This window comes from Trachypithecus francoisi, unplaced genomic scaffold, assembly GCF_009764315.1.
Source record: "Trachypithecus francoisi isolate TF-2019V2 unplaced genomic scaffold, Tfra_2.0 Lachesis_group12, whole genome shotgun sequence".
NCBI classification, from domain to species: domain Eukaryota; kingdom Metazoa; phylum Chordata; class Mammalia; order Primates; family Cercopithecidae; genus Trachypithecus; species Trachypithecus francoisi.
The window spans coordinates 81,133,989-81,154,988 of NW_022681457.1; the positions used below are offsets into that span (position 1 = coordinate 81,133,989).

Sequence of the window (21,000 nt, forward strand, 5' to 3'; positions counted from 1 at the left end):
TGCAGGTTGCAGTGAGCAGAGATCACGCCACTGCACTCCAGCCTGGGCTACAGATAATTTTCTGTATCAAAAAAAAATGTTTTTTTAAAATTTTTGTGGGTACACAAAAGGTGTATATATTTATGGGGCACATAAGATACTTTGATACAGGAATACAATGTATAACAATTACATCATGGTAAATGGGGTATCACCCACTCTTTTTTTTTTTTTTTTGAGACAGAGCCTTGCTCTGTCGCCCAGGCTCGAGTGCAATGATGTGATCTTGGCTCACTGCAACCTCTGCCTCCCGGTTCAAGCGATTCTTCTGCCTCAGCCTTCCTCAGCTGGGATTACAGGCATCGGCCACCACACCCAGCTAATTTTTGTATTTTTAGTAGAGACGGGGTTTCACCATGTTGGCCAGGTTGGTCTCAAACTCCTGGCCTCAAGTGATCCACACACCTCGGCCTCCCAAAGTGCTGGGATTACAGGCATGAGCTACCATGCCTAGCCCAGCTCAGGCATTTATCCTATTTTTTGTGTTACAATCCAATTTTACTCTTTTATTTTAAAATGTACAATAAATTACTGTTGACTGTAGTCAATCTACTATGCTATCAAGTACTGGATCTTATTCATTCTATTTTTGTACCCATTAACCATCTCCCCTTTCCACCTCCCCCAACTACCTTTCCCAGCCTTTGGTAACCATCATTCTACTCTCCATGAGTTCAACTGTTTTAATTTTTAGCTCTCACAAGTAAGTAACAACATGCCAAGTTTGTCTTTCTGTGCCTGGCTTATTTCACTTAACACAATGTCCTCCAGTTCCATCCACGTTGTTGCAAATGACAGGACCTCATTCTTTTTTATGGCTGAACAGTATTCCATTGTGTATATATACCACATTTTCTTTATCCATTCATCTGTCAATGAACACTTAAGGCTGCTTCCAGATCTTGTCTATTGCGAATAGTGCTGTAATAAACATGGGAGTGCAGATATCTCTTCCATATACTGATTTCCTTTCTTTTCCGTATACACCTAGGAGTGAGGATTGCTAGATCATATGGTAGCTCTATTTTCAGGCTTTTGTTTTTGCTTGAGATGGAGTCTCACTCTGTCATCCAGGCTGGAGTGCAGTGGCACTATCTCGGCTCACTGCAATCTCTGCCTCCCAGATTTAAGCAAATTCTCTGCCTCAGGCTCCCAAGTAGCTGGGATTACAGGCATCTGCCACCACACCCAACTAATTTTTATATTTTTAGTAGAGATGAGGTTTCACCATGTTGGCCAGGCTGGTCTTGAACTCCCGACCTCATCATGATCCATCCACCTCGGCTTCCCAAAGTGCTGGGATTACAGGTGTGAGCCACTGCACCCGGCCTATTTTCAGTTTTTTGAGGAACCTCCAAACTGTTCTTCATAGTGATTGTACTAATTTACATTTCTACCAACAGTGCACAAGGTTACCTTTTCTCTACATCCTCACCAGCATTTGTTATTGCCTGTCTTTTGGATAAAAACCATTTTAACTGGGATGAAATAATATCTCATTGTAGTTTTGATTTGCATTTCTCTGATGATCAATGATGTTGAGCACCTTTTCATATACCTGTTTGTCATATGTATGCCTTCTTTTGAGAAATGTCTATTGAGATTTTTTAAGAAAAAAATCCCATTTTAAAATCAGATTATTAAATTTTTTTTTCTTATAGAGTTGTTTGAGCGCCTTATATATTCTGGTTTTAATCCTTGTCAGATGGGTGGTTTGCAAATATTTTCTCCCATTCTGTGAGTTATTTCCTCACTTTGTTGATTATTTCCTTTGCTGTGCAGAAGCTTTTTAACTCAATATGATCCTGTTTGTCCATTTTTGCTTTGGATGCTTGTGCTTGCAGGGTATTATCAAGAAATCTTTGAGCTAAGCACAGTGGTTCACATCTGTAATCCCAGCACTTTGGGAGGCCAAGGTGGGAAGATTGCTTGAGCCCAGGAGCTAGAGACCAGCTTGGTAGAGACCTCATCTCTATAAAAAACAAACAAACAAACAAACAAACAAAAAAACCCTAAAAATTAGCTGAGTGTGGTGAAATACACCTGTGGTCTCAGCTACTCAGGAGTCTGAGGCAGGAGAATCACTTGAGCCCAAGAGATCAAGGCTGCAGTGAGCTATGTTCACACCACTGCACTCCAGCCTAGGAAACACAGCGAGACCTTCCATGGAGAACACAGCCAGTACCAGAGTTTATGCAGAGTGTGGGCTTAGTGGCAGGCGCCTGTAATCCCAGCTACTCAGGAGGCTGAAGCAGGGGAATTGCTTGAACCCAGGAGGCAGAGGTTGCAGTGAACCAAGATCACACCACTGCACTCTACCCCAGGCAACAGAGTGAGACTCTGTCTCAAAAAAAAAAAAAAAAAAAAAAAAAAAAAAAAGATAGTGAACTTTTCTGCTGTATCTTGTGGGCAGGTGATTTTGCTTTTGTTTTTGTTTTGCATTCTTCCCCCTCCACAAGCCAAAGTAATTTCATTTGGTTTCTACTGTGTGGACAGTGCTGGAGCTCAGTGCTTGACAGAGAATGTGGGGCTGGCTGAGCTGTTGGTCGCAGAGATGGCAAAGCAGAGAAACTGTTCTGGTTCCTGCCCAATCACAAAGGGGCAAAAGCCTTTCCCAGGGAGGAGGGTATTCAGGAGCCAGACTTTTGGAGAGGAGGCAGTTTCCAGTCTGCTGGGTGACTGTCATTCTGCATGTGTTCCCTGAGCTGGAAAGGGCTGGAAGCATTACGCATGAACCATGGAGAAGTAGCAATCACCCCTGTCATGGGTAAAGGGGATCCTAACTGGGCCTCCTGGGTCAGGCTAGAGCCAACACTGTCAGCCACCCCCTCTGGCCTGCTGGCAATGCCACAGGTGCCCAAGAAGATGGGGGATACCTGTGCCAGAAGCCAACCTGGCCTTTCCAAGGGGCAGTGTCCCCTGTGAAGACAGAAGTGAGAGAATAAAGTTCCCTATAGGTCCTCTATCACTTTTAGGTTGTGTTTTTCAATTGCTGACATTTCAGAGGGGACCCTCCAGAAGGCCAGCTGGCTTCCCCCAAGGACTGCCCCTTTGCTGGGAGTGGATTTCCACATGTGCCTTTGATTTCATATAGATCACGCTTTACAGTCACCAATTCAGCTGCCAGTCCCTGGACTGGGGTTGGTGTTTTCTACAGAAGAGGAATGGCCTCCCTCATCCTGCTCCCCACCCAGGCAGGACAGCACAGGATCCAGCAACTCAGTGCTATCAAGACCCCCCAAAACCCCAATATACCCCACCTCAGAGGCCTTGCCTGGGCATCCTGAAGCCCCTGTTCCTTGCCATACACTGATGCCTGGCAGCTATAGCAAATGGCTCACGTTCTTTGTCAAAGGCCTATAGTGAGATGGTTTTGTTTCCTTTGTTTTATGAGTTTGTTTAAAATTGAAATTAGTTATTTCCTTTTGCTGAACAGTATTAAATAGAGCAGGATGTTGAGTTAATCTGCTAGACTGTGGTTTAAAAAAAAAACCAGAAAAGAAATCTTTGCCTAGTCCAGTGTCATGAGCGTTTCTCCAATGTTTTCTTGTAGTAGTTTCATAGTTTGAGGTCTTAGATTTAAGTCTTTTTTTTTTTTTTCTTTCTTGAGATAGAGTCTTACTCTGTAGGCCAGGCTAGAGTATAGTGGCGCGATCTCGGCTCACTGCAACCTCTGCTGCCCAGGTTCAAGCGATTCTCCTGCTTCAGCCTCCCAAGTAGCTGGGATTATAGGCGCCTGCCACCGCGCCCAGCTAATTTTTTTTTTTTTTGTAGTTTTTTAGTAGAGATGGGGTTTCATCATCTTGGCCAGGCTGGTCTTGAACTCCTGACCTCATGATCCACCCGCCTTGGCCTCCCAAAGTGCTGGGATTACAGGCGTAAGCCACCGCGCCCAGCCAGATTTAAGTTTTTAATCCATTTTGATTTGATTTTTGTGAGATAGGAGTCTAGTTTCATCCTTCTGCATATGAATATCCAGTCTTCCCAGAACCATTTATTGAAGAGACTGTTCCTTCCCCAATGTATGTTCTTGGCATCTTTGTCAAAAATGAGTTCACTGTAGATACATGGCTTCTGGGTTCTCTATTCGGTTCCATTTGTCTATGTTGTCTGTTTTTATGCCAGCACCACGCTGTTTTTGATTACTATAGCTTTGTAGTATAATTTGAAGTCAGGTAATGTGATTCCTCCAGTTTTGTTTGTTTTGCTCAGAATAGCTTCAGCTATCTGTGGTTCCATATAAATTTTAAGATTGTTTTCTCTATTTCTATGAAGAATGTCATTGGTATTTTGATAGGAATTGTACTGAATCTGTAGACTGCTTTAGGTAGTGTGGGCATTTTAACAATATTGATTCTCCCAATCCATGAACATGGAATATCGTTCCAATTTTTGGAGTTCACTTCAATTTCTCTCATCAATGTTTTATAGTTTTCATTGTAGAGATCTTTCACTTCTTTGGTTAAGTTAATTCCTAGGTATTTTATTTTAAACTATTGTAAATGGGATTACTTTCTTGATTTCTTCTTCACATTGTCTGCTGCTGGCATATAGAAATGCTACTGATTTTTTGTATGCTGATTTTGCATCTTGCAACTTTATTGAATTTGTTTATCAGTTCTAATAGTTTTTTGGTGAAGCCATTAGGTTTTTCCAAATAAAAGACCATATCATCTGTAAACAAGGATAATTTGACTTCTTTTTTTCCAATTTGGATGCCCTTTCTTTCTTTCTCTTGTCTGACTATTCTAGGTAGAAGTTCCCTTTTCTCTTTTTCACGCTTAAAATCCTCTCCTTATCCCCCTAATGAATGCTCCTTCCTTCCCTTTACCCTCAGTAGATAACTCCCACCCTGTGCCCTCTTCAAAGAGAAAGGAAGTCAGTCAATAGAAACGCCCTGCTTACCCCAACCTGGAGAGTACACTACTCTCCAACTCTCTGAAAGCATCCCCAAAGTCTACTGAATGTTTACATCTGTGTCTTTGTTCTTCCTTCAAGGTGCTGAAGAAAGGATTCCTCTTCCTCCTCATTTTCCCTATAGCTAATCTGTCCATCTAAATCTTGAGCCTTTTGTCTCTCTAATATCTTCATTATTTCTCCATGGGCTCCTTTTCTTCTCCTTCAAACATAAATAAGTGTCCCCATCCTAAAATTGTATATAGACCCAGCAGTCCCTGTGGTGGCCCTCAGGATCTCACCTCTCCCCATCACACTCCTACAACCTGCCCCACATGTCCACTTCTCCCGGACCCTGACCCCATGGAACAACTACTTTTTTACTCCCTGTTCCCAATTGGAAAGTGGGTGGGGTGAGCCAGAAGAGGGAAAGCGGGACATTGTCTCACTCTACAGGCCCATGGGAAGGAACATGAGCAGAACTGGAGCCATATAAAGGTGAGAAAGACGTTCCTATTCATGTTGTTTAGAATAATGAAAATTGGGAAAACCCAAGTGGCCAAGAAGGGGCTGGCTAAACATATGATAAAATATGATGAAACAGTAAGTTAACAGGTCAGTAAAAATTACGTTTTCAAATAATATTTAGTGACATAGAATACCCATACTATATGTAAAAAAAAAAAAAAAAAGCAGGACAGGCTAGGCACAGCAGCTCATGCCTGTAATCCCAGTACTTTGGGAGGCTGAGGTGGGAGGATCACTTGAAGCCAGGAGTTTGAGACCAGCCTGGACAATATAACAAGATCCGGTCTCTACAAAAAAATTTTTAAAAATTAGTCGGGTGTGGTGGCACACACCTGCAGTCCTAGCTACTTGGGAGGCTGAGGTGGGAGATCACTTAAGCCCAGAAGTTCAAGGTTACATTGAGCTATGATCATGCCTCTGCACTCCAGCCCGGGCAACAGAGTGAGACCCTGTCTCTTAAACAGAACAAAAAACAGGACATAAAATCACGTGTCTAGAATGAGTCTCTTGATTCTCCCTTTCTCTTTAGGTAAAGAGATGGAGGTGAGGGAGGAAAATTCCATAAAATGTTTGCATTTAAGCAAGGCACAGTGGCTCATGCCTGCAATCCCAGCACTTTGGGAGGCTGAGGCGGGCAGATCACAAAGTCAGGAGATGGAGACCATCCTGGCCAACATGGTGAAATCCCTTGTCTACTAAAAATACAAAAAATTAGCCAGGCGTGGTGGCACGTGCCTGTAGTACCAACTACTTGAAAGGCTGAGGCAGGAGAATCGCTTGAACCCAGGAGGTGGAGGTTGCAGTGAGCCCAGATTGCACCACTGCACTCCAGCCTGGGTAACAGAGTGAGACTCTGTCTCAAAAAAACCAAAACAAAACAAAACAAAAGGTTAGAATTTAATACAATACCCAGAAACAACTGCTGTGGTTTCTGGGTATTGTATTATAGATGAGTTTTGTTTTTTTCTTTATATTTTAATGTATTTTGCAAATCTTCTTTGATGAACATGTATTATATATGTGAACTAACTTTTTTGAGACTAACTTTTTTGAGACTTTTAGGTCTCACTCTGTGGCCCACGCTAGTCTCAAACTCCTGGCCTCAAATAATCCTTTTGCCTCAGCCTCCCAAGTAGCTGGGATTACAGGCACACACTGCTGTGCTGTGATTTAACAGGATACATCTTGTTCTTTTTTTTTTTTTTGGAGACAGTCTCATTCTGTTGCTCAGGTTGGAGTACGGTGGCGTGATCTTAGCTCATGGCAACCTCTGCCTCCCAGGTTCAAGCGATTCTCATATTCGGCCTCCCAAGCAGCGGGGATTACAGATATGCACCACCACAACCAGCTAATTTTTTGTTGTTGTTGTATTTTTAGTAGACAGGGTTTTACCACATTGGCCAGGCTGGTCTCAAATGCTTGGCCTCATGTGATCCACCTGCCTTGGCTTCCCAAAGTGTTAGGATTATAGGCGTGAGCCACTGCGCCCAGCCAGGATACATCTTGAGGGAGCTACAGAGAAAATGAAAAGGCTGGCTCAGGGTGGCCAAGTGGCCCTGGGGCTTAACTGACGAAATCCTCTCCTTCCCTATAGCTGCTGTCCATATTCAGGCCTCCTCCTCTCACGCATGCTACAATAATCTTCGCCTATTCTCCCATCCAGACTTTGTCCCCAAATCCATCCTCCATGTTAGCCACAAAATACTGTGATCTTCCCAATGTACACATGTGATCCTGTTACTGTCCGTTTAAAACTTTCAATGGTTCTCCACCACCTATGACTAATTATTTTAACAGCTAACATTTGCACATTTTCTATGTGGCAAGCACAGTTCTAAGTGCTTGATATGAATTAATTCAATCACCATATGATATAGGCAATGTTAATATCCCCATTTGGAGAAAGGACACAGATGAACAGAACCTGTTCAAAGTAACTTGCGAAGGACATACGACCAGTAAGTGGTACAACTAGGAAGCAAACACAGGCAATGTGATTCCAGATCCAGTGCTCTTATCCTCCACACTGAACTCCCCCATAGAATAAAGCACAAAGTCCTTAGCATCATATTCATGGCCTTTCATAACCAGCTCCCACTTATGTCTACAGTCTCTTTACCATCCCTTTCCACATTCAAATTTTACTCTGTTGACAATAATATGTAGTTCCCTAAAATACCTGTGATTGAGAGTACAGGTTCATAGTACCATGTGTTTGTTTTTGCTGGTCCCTCTGTCAGAAAAGTCCATTTCCCCTTCTTTGAGTGGTTAACCTCAATTTTTTCTTCAAAACTCAGTTCAAATGCTGCTTTGGGCCACACACAGTAGCTCATGCCTGTAATCCCAGCACTTTGGGAGACAGAGGCAGGTGGACCACTTGAGGTCAGAAGTTTGAGGCCAGCCTGGCCGACATGGTGAAACCCTGTCTCTACTAAATAAATAAATAAATAAATAAATAAATAAGCCAGGTGTGCTGGTGGGCACCTGTAATCCCAGCTACTCGAAAGGCTGAGGCAGGAGAATCGCTTGAACCCAGGAGGTGGAGGGTGCAGTGAGCCAAGGTTGCACCACTGCACTCTAGCCTGGGCAACAGAGCAAGACTCTGTCTCAAAAACACAAAAAACAAATGCTGCTTGGTCTGAAAGATTTCTCTGTTGTGGCCCCATGCTTGGTTGGGTGCTCCCTCTTGGTGCTCCAATAGCACCTGAGTCATCTTATCGGTGCCCTTATCACATTCAACTGCAGTTACCTCCCTTTAATGTCTGTCTTTCCCACTAAATCCTCAACTCTTCCCATCAGGAGAAAGACAAGATCTGATTCATCTGTGTGTTCAGGACCTGCTCAGGCCTGGTATAGATCAGGCTTCATTAAGTGTTTGCCAACCTGAACCAAGTTTTGAGTGATTATCTAACATCCATGCTCTCCCTGCCTTGGCTATCAGTGCCTGCAAAACCTGGCCCCCATCTGGGGATGCAGCCCACAACTGACAGTCCTAACAGCTATACTAGGAAAGCACTTTAAACTAGCGCAGAGGGTTGGCAATCCCTGCCCTGAGATCTAGGTATGCACCAATTTTGTAGATATATGTTTCAGACCCTTAGATCCTGTTCCCAATACCTTCTCTCTCAAAGCCAGTTTGATAGCTAAGGTGACAATGCAGCCATCAGGGACAGTTTCAGGGAAAGCCTTTACCAGTGAGTTAAGGGTGGTTAAAAGCAGATGAGGGGAAACTGGGCCAATGCTTATCTAAGTCAAAAACAGATATTCCAGTAACAGACTTGGCCATTCTCCAAAAGGAGTGTCTTGTGACAGCCTCCTTGAGTGCTGGATAAGCCCTGTAATTATCTGTGTGGTCAGTATTATACCCAACAGTTCACATGGCCCTCAAAAAAACAAATGACCCACGCTGGGCGTGGTGGCTCATGCCTGTAATCCCAGCACTTTGGGAGGCCGAGGCAGGCAGATCACCTGAGGTCAGGAGTTCAAGACCAGTCTGGTCAACATGGCAAAACCCTGTCTTTAATAAAAATTAAAAATAAAAAAAAATAAGCTGGGCCTGGTGGTCAGTGCCTGTAATCCCAGCTACTCGGGAGGCTGAGGCAGGAGAACCACTTGAACCCAGAGGGCAGAGGTTGCAGTGAGCCGAGATTGTGACATTGCACTCCAGCCTGGGCGAAAAGAGCAAAACTCCGTCTCAAAACAACAACAACAACAAAAAAAAACAAAAAATGACCCTCCTCTATCGTTGAAACCAATTATATTTCTGGGTTATTTGTTGTCTTTCAAAATCACAAAACTATTCCAAAATACCATCTCCTGAGGGTACAGCACATCAGCAAACCATCCAATAGAACTAAAGGAGAAGGAGGGAACAGAGAAAACAGACATCCAGTGATCAGAACCAAAGAGATTTACAGGAGCAGTGAAAAAGGCAGTTGTCCAATCAACACCAACTGACCCAAAGTCTATGAGAAAGCCCTTTAAGTCCAGAGGAACTGGTTCTTCTCAAGAGGAGAGAGACTCATGAGGATAACTAGAAAACAGGTTCAAGAAGCTAGCAGAGCTGGGGATTTTGGGGACAAACAGCAGAGACAGGATAAGGACTTGGTCAGAGGACTAATAGAAATTTGGTCTGAGGGTACAAACTTGGAGAGATGACGCAATACCTGGTGTGACTGCAGTCCAATGATGGAGGAGTAGGCCTGGATAGTTATGTAGATTTCAGGCTGGAAGTTGATGCAAGATCCAGGCACTCGGAAGGGCCGAAGCAGCCCGCCTAGGCAGCGGGACAGGGCATGGAAAACTTCATCAAACAAGATCTCCCCTGTGGAATCATCCTGAGGGCAGAGAAAGAGTGCTCAAGGGCATCCAAAGGCAGCCTTAACCAGAAGGCAGAAACATACTGCTTCCATGGGTCAGTAGGACCCTTATCTTATGGTTGATCATACACCCAAATACAGTGCCACACATGGAACAGTTTCTGGGATGTTTTTTGGAAACAAAAACAAAACCAGGGTCTTGCTTTCTTGCCCAGGCTGGATCGCAATGGCCTGATCCTGGCTCACTGTAGCCTCGACCTCCTGGGCTCAAGCAATCCTCCCACCTCAGTCTCCCGAGTAGCTAGGACAGGTGCATGCCAGCATGCCTGGCTCATTTATAGAGAGGGAGTTTTGCCTTGTGGCCCAGGCTCGAACTCCTGAGCTCAAGCAATCAGCCCACCTTGGCTTCCCAAAGTGCTGCAATTGCAGGCATGAGCCACCACGGTTGGCCCAGTTCTGTTTTTAAACACCCACCATTCCTTTATAAGCCTGTCTTCTCTCCAAAATGGTAGGCTGGGACCATTTTTCACTTCCCCGCAGGCCTCTCCCTCTCCTCACCCCTCACCCCATCCTTTCTTCCCACAGTCTCCCTTCAATCCTTTACCACAATGCCAGTAGATGGGCTAAGGTCCAGCTCAATGACAAACCGATACTGCCAAGCCAGGAAGGTGACTCGGGTGGAAGGTACAAGGAGGAATGGCCTTGGGACCACTGGTTCATCTGGTTGCCACCCAGGGGGCAGGACACTGAGGACTTCCAATTCCTGTTCAGACTGAAGCTGAAAATTACGATGGTAAGAAAAGGAAAGGATCAGGGAAGTACCCCTTTTTCCCAGGACCTGCCTTCTATATCCCAAATGACACATCAATGGCTCCACCTCCCTCAATCTAACCATATACTCTTCCTCTCACTTTCTGGAAAAATTATTTTTTAAAATTTCCATCATCTTGTAGGCAGTCCCTTGCCCTAACCAGACTTAGAGCCCTCAGAGTTAGTCTCCCTCCCTGTCTGTTTCCAGCACTTTCCTAAAAAACAGATCCTTTTGGGCTGGCCCCTCACATCTTTCGTGTGTCTAGGGCTCACCAGCATCTCCTGGGGTGTGGCCTGCACAGTTTGGTGCAGATGATTGAGGAACCAAGCCAGGCGAACATTTCGGGAGATTCGATAATCCTTTTTCATTAACAGGAACACCTGCCCAGCTTCTTCCACCTGGGAACAAAGAGACATTAATACGTCTTTAAAAAAAGGCACCAAGTACCTGGAACACACAGATCATTGTACAAGTAACTTGCCCAATGAACTCACCATCTGTGAGAGGGAAAGCAGCAGAAGTGAAAAGTTTACCCCAACCTCGATGCAAGGTGTTCCCAGGGAGTCAATTCTCAACTCTCTGTTCCTGTTTGCCCGATACAGACCTCCATATAGATGAAGTGAACTTTCCATATTGTTTCCACAAAGTTTATGTGAGTTTCACCTATAAACTATAAGATTTTGAGGGCAAGGGCTGCATCTTGATTCTATTTTTGTGCCCCTGTGCTTGGCAAATTGCTACAAACAGAGCAAATACTAGGACAAGTCCCTAATACATTACATGAATGCCAGATAGTTACTCCTAACAAGTCTTGACAACAGCAGGAACTGAAGACATTTTCACCGAAGGAATAGCAAGCCTTCCGAATACCTCAAAATCAAATCTGTGTGGGTCATAGTCCCCACCTCCGCACTTTCAGTTGTCAGCCCTCTAGTTCTTGCCTCCATTGCCTCATAGGTGGCCACTTCAACAATGTCCTTGCCCATGTCCTTGTCCTTCCACTATACAAGTCCTGTCAAATCTTATCTTGGGATGAATTTGACATTTTCCCTTAACCACACATATACTACGGCAGCTGCACGTGGACAGAAAGAAACTTGTCAGCTTGCCGGCAGTGCCCACTCTAGTAGGACTTTGCCAGTCCTCTGAATTCTCCTGGCCAGCAGTCTTTCCTGTTCCCCACAGGAGGTTTTCCAATCCCTCAATCCCCTCCCAGCAGATAAACTTGCCCACAGTTCACAGAGGAAACAAAGGTCAACTGGTCTGAACTCCCCAATGTCTCTTCCTGATTAATCCTTATCCGTCACATTCCTTATTCCCTTTCTCTTGTCTGTCCTACACAAAATGGCAAATTTCTCCTCCTGTGTCCCTGATTAATGAGGGGAATAACACCAGGTGGCAAGAACTGAAGAGCAGGTAGTAGAGGAGAAACAAACAGAAGTTAATAACTGCCTGTTGAGAACCATGATGTTGAAAGAAAGGAAGAATTTTTTTTTCCAAAATGGGGAAATATGCATGGAGAGAAGACTGAAAAAGCCCTGGAAAAGCAATAATGAAGAGTTTCTGATGTCAAAGTATGGAGAACAGAGACACAATGGCTGTGAAGTTGTAGAGTCTTTCTTCTGCTCCAAGACAGAAGGGTAAAAAGATACAGAAAGAGGTACTGGAAAGTGATAAGGATGATAGCAGAAGACAACAGGAACTCACATTTATTAAGCACCTAAAATATATGCAAAAGTACTCTGTAAAAGAAAAAAAAAAGGGGGGGGGGCCGGGCACAGTGGCTCATGCCTATAATCCCAACACTTCGGGAGGCCGAGGCGGGTAGACCACCTGAGGTCAGGAGTTCGAGACCAGTCTGGCCAACATGGTGAAACAAACCCTATCTCTACTAAAAACACAAAAATTAGCCGGGCGTGGTGGCGGGTGCCTGTAATCCCAGCTACTTGAGAGGCTGAGGCAGGAGAATCGCTTGAACCCAGGAGGTGGAGGTTGCAGTGAGCCGAGGTCACGCCCCTGCCCTCCAGTCTGGGCGACAGAGTGAGACTCCATCTCAAAAAAATAAAATAAAAAGTAAGAAAAAAAAAAGTACTCTGTAGAGGCCAAGTTCAAGAATTTCAGGTTCAGAAAGTCTGGGTTTGAATCCCAATTCAGCCTCTTATTAGCTGTGAGACAGCGGGAAGGGTGTATCACCTCTTTAAGCTTCAGTGTCCTCCTTTGTAAAATAGAGATAATTACAATACCAATCTAAAGTACTGTCCTGTGGAGCAAGGAAAATCACACATATGAAGTGCTCAGTACAATGTCTGGTAAAAGTTAACAATAAGAGCTAGGCATAACGGTTCAAGCCTATAACCCCAACACTTTGGGAGACTGAGGTGGGCAGACTGTTTGCATCTAGGAATTCAAGACTAGCCTGGGCAACACAATGAAACCTCAACTCTACTACAAAAAACACAAAAATTAGCCGGGTGTAGTGGCTCGCGCCTGTAGTCCCAGCTGCTCTGGAGGCTGAGATGGGAAGATCACCTGAGCCCAGGAGGTCGAGGCTGTAGCGAGCCATGATGGCACCACTGCACTCCAGCCTGAGCAACAGAGTGAGACCCTGTCCAAAAAAAAAAAAAAAAGTCAACTATTTATTACAGTTAACTATTACAACACTATACCAGGTTCTTTTTTTTTTTTTTTTTGAGACACAGTTTTGCTCTTATTGGCCAGGCTGGAGTGGCATGATCTCGGCAGTGACATGATCTTGGCTCACTGCAACCTCCGCCTCCTGGGTTCAAGCGATTCTCCTGCTTCAGCCTCTCAAGTAGCTGGGATTACAAGCACCCGCCACCAAGCCCGGCTAATTTTTGTATTTTTAGTAGAGACGGGGTTTCACCATGTTGGCCAGGATGGTCTCGATCTCCTGACCTCGAGTGATTCATCTGCCTTGGTCTCCCGAAGTGCTGGGATTACAAGCGTGAGCCACCACACCCAGCCTATGCTAAGTTTTTTACGTAAGTAAGCTCATTCAGTATTCACAACAGAACATTTAACAGGAGAAAACAGAGGTCCAAAAAGTTAAGTGATTTAACATAAGCAGTAGATATAGGCTCAGAAGTCAAACCAAGGCCTGGTGAGCTGCAAAAGACCATCTACTGGGAGTGACAAATGGATAAAACTGAGGTCTCATGAGCATAAGAGATTTAGTCACGAAAAGGAACACAATGTGGGTAATTAGCAGAAAGGATGTTTTGACATAATCAGAAAGATAAAAAGAGAAGTTAAATATTAATATGTTGCGATTGCGTATTATATTATCTCTCAATAACATCTAAAATCACATCTTAGGGCCAGGCACTGTGGCTCAGGCTTGTAATTTCAGCACTTTGGGAGGCCAAAGCGGGCAAATCACTTAAGCCCAGCAGTTTGAGAACAGCCTAGGCAACATGGTGAAAGTCCATCTCTAAAAAAAAAAAATACAAAAATTAGCTGGGCATGGTGGTGAGCACCTGGAGTCCTAGCTACTCGGGAGATTGAGGTAGGAGCATCGCTTAAGTCTGGGAGGTTGAGGCTGCAAAGAGCTATGATCATACCACTGCACTCCAGCCTGGGCAAAAGAGCAAGATTCTGTCTCAAAAAATAAATTTAAAAAAATAATAAAATGAAATTACACCTTGGGAGATACTACTCTCTATTACACTGCTTTCCAACACTGTGTTGAGACAGGCCCTGGGTAGGTTTTTGGATTCATCCTTTGAGTGAGTTTAAGCTACTAAAGGGATTCCACAAGACAGTAACATTATATGTGCATTTAAAAAATTACCTCTGGTGGCTGGGCACCGTGGCTCATGTCTGTAATCCCAGCATTATGGGAGGCCAAGGCAGGCGGATCACAAGGTCAGGAGATCGAGACCATCCTGGCTAATGCAGTGAAACCCCGTCTCTACTGAAAGCACAAAAAATTAGCCGGGCGTGGTGGCGGGCGCCTGTAGTCCCAGCTACTCGGGAGGCTGAGGCAGGAGAATGGCACGAACCTGGGAGGTGGAGCTTGCAGTGAGCTGAGATCACGCCACTGCACTCTAGCCTAGCAAGACTCCATCTCAAAATAAAATAAAATTAAATTAAAAAATTCCCTCTGGCTACTGTGTGATTCAGAAAGCACCCCACCACTAACAACTAGGGGAGATGACAGTGGCTTTGACTAGAGCTACTCAAACTAGCCATTCTGTGAACTATGTGAGACTGGGTCTTGATGAGATAATGCCAGGATGCAAAACCACCCGTCTTTCATTGTGAAAATCTTATTATGGAAAACAAAAAGTTAGCTGAACAGTGAACTTAGTTGCATTTCAAGGGATCTTTAGGACAGGACAGAAAAGAACTGGTGATTAATTATAAGTCAGGACATAGGAGGAAAGTAACAAAAAGGAAGGTGTCAAGGATGATTAAAGTAGCACTGGAAACCAGTATGCTGCAAAATGATTTTTTTTTTTTTTTTTTTTGAGACAGAGTCTCGCTCTGTTGCTCAGGTTGGAGTGTAGTGGTGCGATCTTGGCTCACTGCAACTTCTGTCTTCCCAGTTCAAGCGATTCTCCCACCTCAGCCTCCTGAGTAGCTGGGACTACAGGCATGTGCCACCATGCCCGGCTATGTTTTACATTTTTAGTAGAGATGGTGTTTCACCATATTGGCCAGGCTGGTCTCGAACTCCTGACCTCGTGATCCGCCCGCCTCCACCTCCCAAAGTGCTGGGAATACAGGCGTGAGCCACCGCACCCAACCTACTGCAAAATGATTTATAAGTTAGCTACAAAAATTAGATAGTTATTCCTGACTACTATACCCCATCGAAAAGTCCCATCAAATTGTACACTCTTATTGCCATGCTCCTAAAAGCAGAAAAGAGGTCTATTTATTGGCAAAGAAAGAAATCACAGCAATTACTTGCCCTTTCTTTCTCTGATCCTTGGTTTTAGTGTGGGATACTAAACCATGCAACCTCTCCTTCAGGTTTCACTTAGCTAGTGTGGGTGGGATATTATGTGTTGACTATGCTGGATCCAGCCAAAGTTCTTATCTAAAAAAGGATGTACAAGAGACTTACTGGAGTTTTAAAAAAGAATATTTTTGTTAAGGGATGGTTTGGGGCTCCGAGCATTATCAGAATAGGAAGGCTATCCTAATTCAGCAGTCATTCATTTATCACTCTTATCTCCAGAGCCCAGTGCAGTGCCTGCCACATAGGATGTTCAATAAAATTGTGCTAAATAAGTGAATTTGCTATGGTTTTTTCTCCCCACCACCACCTTCTCCCCTCTCACTATATGTTCTAAGCAAAGCAAACTGGACATTTAAAACTAATCATAATTAGCACAACTTTTCTCAAGATGAGATCATCTTAACACTAGTGTCAATACTACTTTCCTTTTGTTCTTTGATATTAAATACTTTTTTTTCAGATGCCAGCCTGTTGCAGCTATGCAAGGAGAAACCAAGAAAAAGCATTTCAGCCACATAAGGCCAGGGTTAAAAGTGGACGAGCACGTGGTCATGGGTCAGCACTATAAGGACAGAGTTGGGCACGTGGTCACCTCATCTTCTAGGACTAAAATCATGGCAAATCTAGGTTTAATAAATGAACCTTTCCATGACTGTCTGCACTAAGTTAGGGTCCTATGTTGGGCATTCACACAGCACTCTGTATTTTTTCTTCATGATACCTGCCAGAGTTTATAATTAAGAATTTGTAGGGGCTGGCTGCAGTGGCTCACACCTGTAATCCCAGCACTTTGGGAGGCCAAGAGCTCGAGACAAGCCTGGCTAACGTGGCAAAAGCCCACCTCTACTAAAAAATAAAAAAATTAGCTGGGCATAGTGGAGCATATCTGTAGTCCCAGCTACTCAGGGGACCGAGACAGGAGAATTGCTTGAACCCAGGAGGTGGAGGCTACAGTGAACCAAGATTGCACCATTGCACTCCAGCCTGGGCAACAGAGCAAAACTCCATCCATCTCTCCATCTTAAAAAAAAAAAAAGAATTTGTATACTTTAATGTTTGTTTCCCATATAAGTCTGAAGATCTAGCGAGATAGAGGCCACTATATACTAGTTCTCTCTTTTTTTTTTTTTTAGACAGAGTCTCACTCTGTCGCCCAGGCTGGAGTGTGGTGGCGTGATATCAGCTCACTGCAAGCTCTGCCTCCCGGGTTCACACCATTCTCCTGCCTCAGCCTCCCGAGTGGCTGGGACTACAGGTGCCTACCACCACACCCGGCTAATTTTTTGTATTTTTAGTAGAGATGGGGTTTCACTATGTTAGCCAGGATGGTCTCGATCTTCTGACCTCGTGATCTGCCTGTCTAGGCCTCCCAAAGTGCTGGGATTACAGGAGTGAGCCACCACGCCCGGCCTTTTCTTTTTTTTGTTTTTTGAGATGGAGTCCTGCTCTGTCACCCAGGATGGAATGCAGCGGTGCCATCTTGGCTCACTGCAACCTCTGCCTCTTAGGTTCAAGTGATTCTTCTGCCTCAGGCTCCTGAGTAGCTGGGACTATAAACACGTGCCACCACATCCAGTTAGTTTTTGTATTTTCAGTAAAGACAGGGTTTTGCCATGTTAGCCAGGCTGGTCTCGAACTTCTACCTCAGGTGATCCACCAGCCTCAGCCTCCCAAAGTGCTGGGATTACAGTTGTAAGCCACCACACCTGGCCTATATATTGTTTCCTTCTGTAACCCTAGCGCCTAGCACAGTGCCAAGACGTACTAAGTGTTCCAATAATAATTGTTGAATACATGTATGAACAAGGAAAACTAATCTCACAAGCTGTATTTATTGTTTCCAGCTATCCTTAATTTGTTACCAATAATTCCTAATTTTTCACTCTTCTATCAACATGGTTTTTGTTGCTGAGGAGTTCCTGTCCTTTATTCACTTCGTCTTTCAATCATTTATGGAAAAAGTAAGCTATTCCATTTTTGGAGTTTTTCCTTTGCTTCCAGAAACGTTGTTTTTACCATGTTTTCACTAGTATCTTCTTTTTCATTGTTCTTGGAACCCTGAGGGAGTGCAAATGGGGGTTCTAACAGATTTGCTTTACGTTCCATTAGCTTTGTTTTAGAAAGAACAGTGTTACAGAAAGAAAGTGTTGTGATTTGATAGCTAAGACTCTGGGTGAACTTCCTCCTGTATAAAAATACCACCTAGCCCAATGATGTGTGAAAGCACCTTGTAAAAAGTAATGTGTATAAATGCACAGATTAGTAATAACAAAGTGTTGCTGTTTACCTTGCTTCTTTGAATTAGAAGTCCTGCACAGCCATTCACTTCAGTTTTTTTTCCCCATACCTGTTTAGTTGGCAGAGTTGGGAATGTCTTCACATAGAGCCAGAATCTGTCTTTTTGATAATATCTTGAAATCTTAAAATCTGTGGTCTTGAAAATATCTAACCCACTTTTTGTTTTACCTTCTAAGGCCACACAGGGAGAATCTGACCCTCTGCCAAACGAGAGTCTATTAAACACGTGATGACAGCCCCGAGTCTTTGCTTTTCTAAAATAAACATCTTTTGGGTTCTTTAAGTATGTCTCAAATGGCATGGTTTCAAGTTTCCTCACTATTTTATATCTTAGATTATGTGCCCATGAATGAATTCTGGCTGGGCTACTTTACAACTTAAAATGTGGGGACCAGAATGGAACATGTGAGATCACAGATTCAGATTCTCCTACGTTATACTTGCTCAGGAAACCTCCATGACTTTCTCACTTGTGCTGCTGTCCAAACACATCTCCCATTTTATCCTCATGCAGCTGGCTTTTTTGGACACATAAAATTATCCAATTAGTCCTGTCACATTGGATAAATTCAGTCTATTATTTTACGGTGAAGCTTAGAGTGTTGCTGCTTCTTCTACTAAATCTCTCCAGTTTGATTTCCATGCTAATTGGTTCAGGGTGCTACCATGTCCTCATTGAACTCCAAAAAGAACAAAGGCAAGGTAAGCGTGCATGCATTCACTCAACAAATTTATGAAAAAGCTGGTACATGCTAGGCACTGGGTTAGGTACTAATGATACAATGAAAAGCAAAAACATGCATTCCCTGCTCTCATAAAACTTACTCTATAATGAAGGACAAAAACATTGATCAAATAATCACCGTAACTATTGTATAATTACACACCGAGTAAGTGCTCTGAAGGATAAGAATGTGGTTCTACAAAAACAAGTAACAGCCAGGTGCAGTGGCTCATGCCTGCAATCCCAGCACTTTGGAAGACCAAAGTGGGCGGATCACTTGAGCCTCAGGAGTTTGAGACCAGCCTGGGCAACACGGCAAAACCCTGTCTTTACAAAAAATTATGAAAATGAGCTGGGTGTAGTGTCATGTGGCTGCAGTCCCAGCTACTTAGGAAATTAAGGTGGGAGGATGGCCTGAGCCCAGAGAGGTTGAGGCTTCAGTGAGCCATGATCGTACCACTGCACTCCAGCCTGGGTGACAGAGCAAGACCATATGCCCCACTCCCTGACCTCCCCCTCCCCGCAAAAAAGCAAGCAAGTAACAAAGTAACCTGATTCAGGCTAATACCTTAAGAGAAAGTGATGCTAAAGGTTGAGCAGTGTTTGTTAAGTGAGGAGAGAATGGGGATAAACGAGATGGAGGACAGACTACTAGAAAGCTTTCTTCCTATTACCAGTTAGTAGGCCACTAAATTTTACTACTGTACAGCTTCCATTTTTCCTACCTTTCCTTGAACGTTATTTTGAATGATGGACTGACTCTCCAAAGGCACAATGAAGTCTAGTTCATTAATCAGTTTTACAGAATCCACCTTTCTGAAATCAGGAACATTTGCTGAACATTTGCCTCCCCTTCTCGCAACATCCCCCTTCACATATGATCCTTCAAAGTCAACAACTATATTTTCTTTTTCTTTTTTTTTTTTTTTGAGACGGAGTTTCACTCTTGTTGCCCAGGCTAGAGTGTAATGGCGCCATCTTGGCTCACGGCAACCTCCGCCTCCTAGGTTTAAGCGATTCTCCTGCCTCAGCCTTCAGAGTAGCTGGGATTACAGGCATATACCACCACGCCCGGCTAATTTTGTATTTTTGGTAGAGATGAGGTTTCTCCATGTTGGTCAGGCTGGTCTCAAACTCCCGAACTCAGGTGATCCACCCACCTCGGCCTCCAAAAGTATTGGGGTTATAGGCATGAGCCACCACGCCCAGCCCAACAACTATATTTTCAAAACATCATTTCTAAGTTCTCTTCACCTTCAAGATATAATTTATCATAACTAGAAGACTTAATAATTTAAGCAGCTAGAATGGTGTTTTTCAAAGTGGGATCCAAGGACCAGTTGCATGAAAAATCACCTGAAGTGCTTATGAAAATACAGAATTGAGTCCCAGACACCATCCCAGACCAACTGAATTAACAGTTGATGGGCTCCAGACTGGGTGCTGTGGCTCACACCTGTAGTCCCAGCTACTCGGGAGGCTGAGGCACAAGAACTGCTTGAACCCGGGAGGCGGAGGTTGCAGTGAGCCAAGATCACGCCACTGCACTCCAGCCTGGGTGACAGTGCAAGCAAGACTCCATCTCCAAAAACAAAACAAAACAACAACAACAACAACAAAAAACAGAGTTGATCAGCTCCAGAATCTACATTCTAACAAGGTCTCCAAGTGATTCTTCCATGTTAACATTTGAGAATCCCTGGATTAGTTCTCAGAGCATCCACACTCACATGGAGCTTCAAGTCCTCATATTAATCCCTCTTGAGTCTAAAGTTCATTACTCTTGGAGTAGTCTCTCAAGGTAGACAAAATAGAGTTTCCGAGTCAGGGACCTGGATTCAAATCTGGTTCTATCATTTGCTATCTAGGTGACCTTGGACAAGTTACTTAATTTTTCCAGGCCTCAGTTTCTTTATTGATAGCATGTGGATAAGATTATCTTCATAGGGATGTTGTTGCAATTAAACAGGAGAGGAAGGCTATCATTCTTTGGAACATTTATTGAGGCCTACATACCATTTATACCATTTATACCAAGATGAATAAAACATTACCAGGCACTGTGCTGCATACCATGTATACCAGGATGAATGAAGCGTGGTCCATCTCATTAATTTGTTGCTTTGTCTTTTTGTACCTGTCCCTTTGTGATTAAGGTCTGATTTGTTTAGCCTTTTCTAACCCTTGTGCTGTCTTTTGTTAACATATTCCCACAAAATAATGTGGATTATTTCCCCTCTTGAACTGGTTAAACTCTTCTTACCACTATACATCAAAGTCTTGAGCCTTTAGCATGGCCTCAAGCTGCATCTTCTCCAGCCTTATCTCTCATCAATCCCCACTCAGTTAAATGCATGTATTCCAGTGTTACAGCACCTAGGATCAAATGCTTGTTCCG

General features: G+C 43.8%; 1 protein-coding gene across 9 annotated transcripts in view; it reads right to left on the reverse strand.

Annotated features, from left to right (window-relative positions):
* SZT2 (SZT2 subunit of KICSTOR complex) overlaps nucleotides 1-21,000 on the reverse strand; it is a 68,386-nt gene that overhangs the window by 38,626 nt on the left and 8,760 nt on the right. For 6 of the 9 annotated variants that reach the window (XM_033226771.1, XM_033226772.1, XM_033226770.1 and 3 more), the window contains exons 2-4: nucleotides 10,866-10,991; nucleotides 10,387-10,560; nucleotides 9,630-9,800 (exon numbers count right to left, since the gene is read on the reverse strand). In XM_033226771.1, coding sequence (XP_033082662.1) covers nucleotides 9,630-9,800; nucleotides 10,387-10,560; nucleotides 10,866-10,991 — 471 coding nt within the window. The remainder of the gene's footprint in view (nucleotides 1-9,629; nucleotides 9,801-10,386; nucleotides 10,561-10,865; nucleotides 10,992-21,000) is intronic. The other 3 variants (XM_033226766.1, XM_033226769.1, XM_033226773.1) reach the window with 2 other exon arrangements.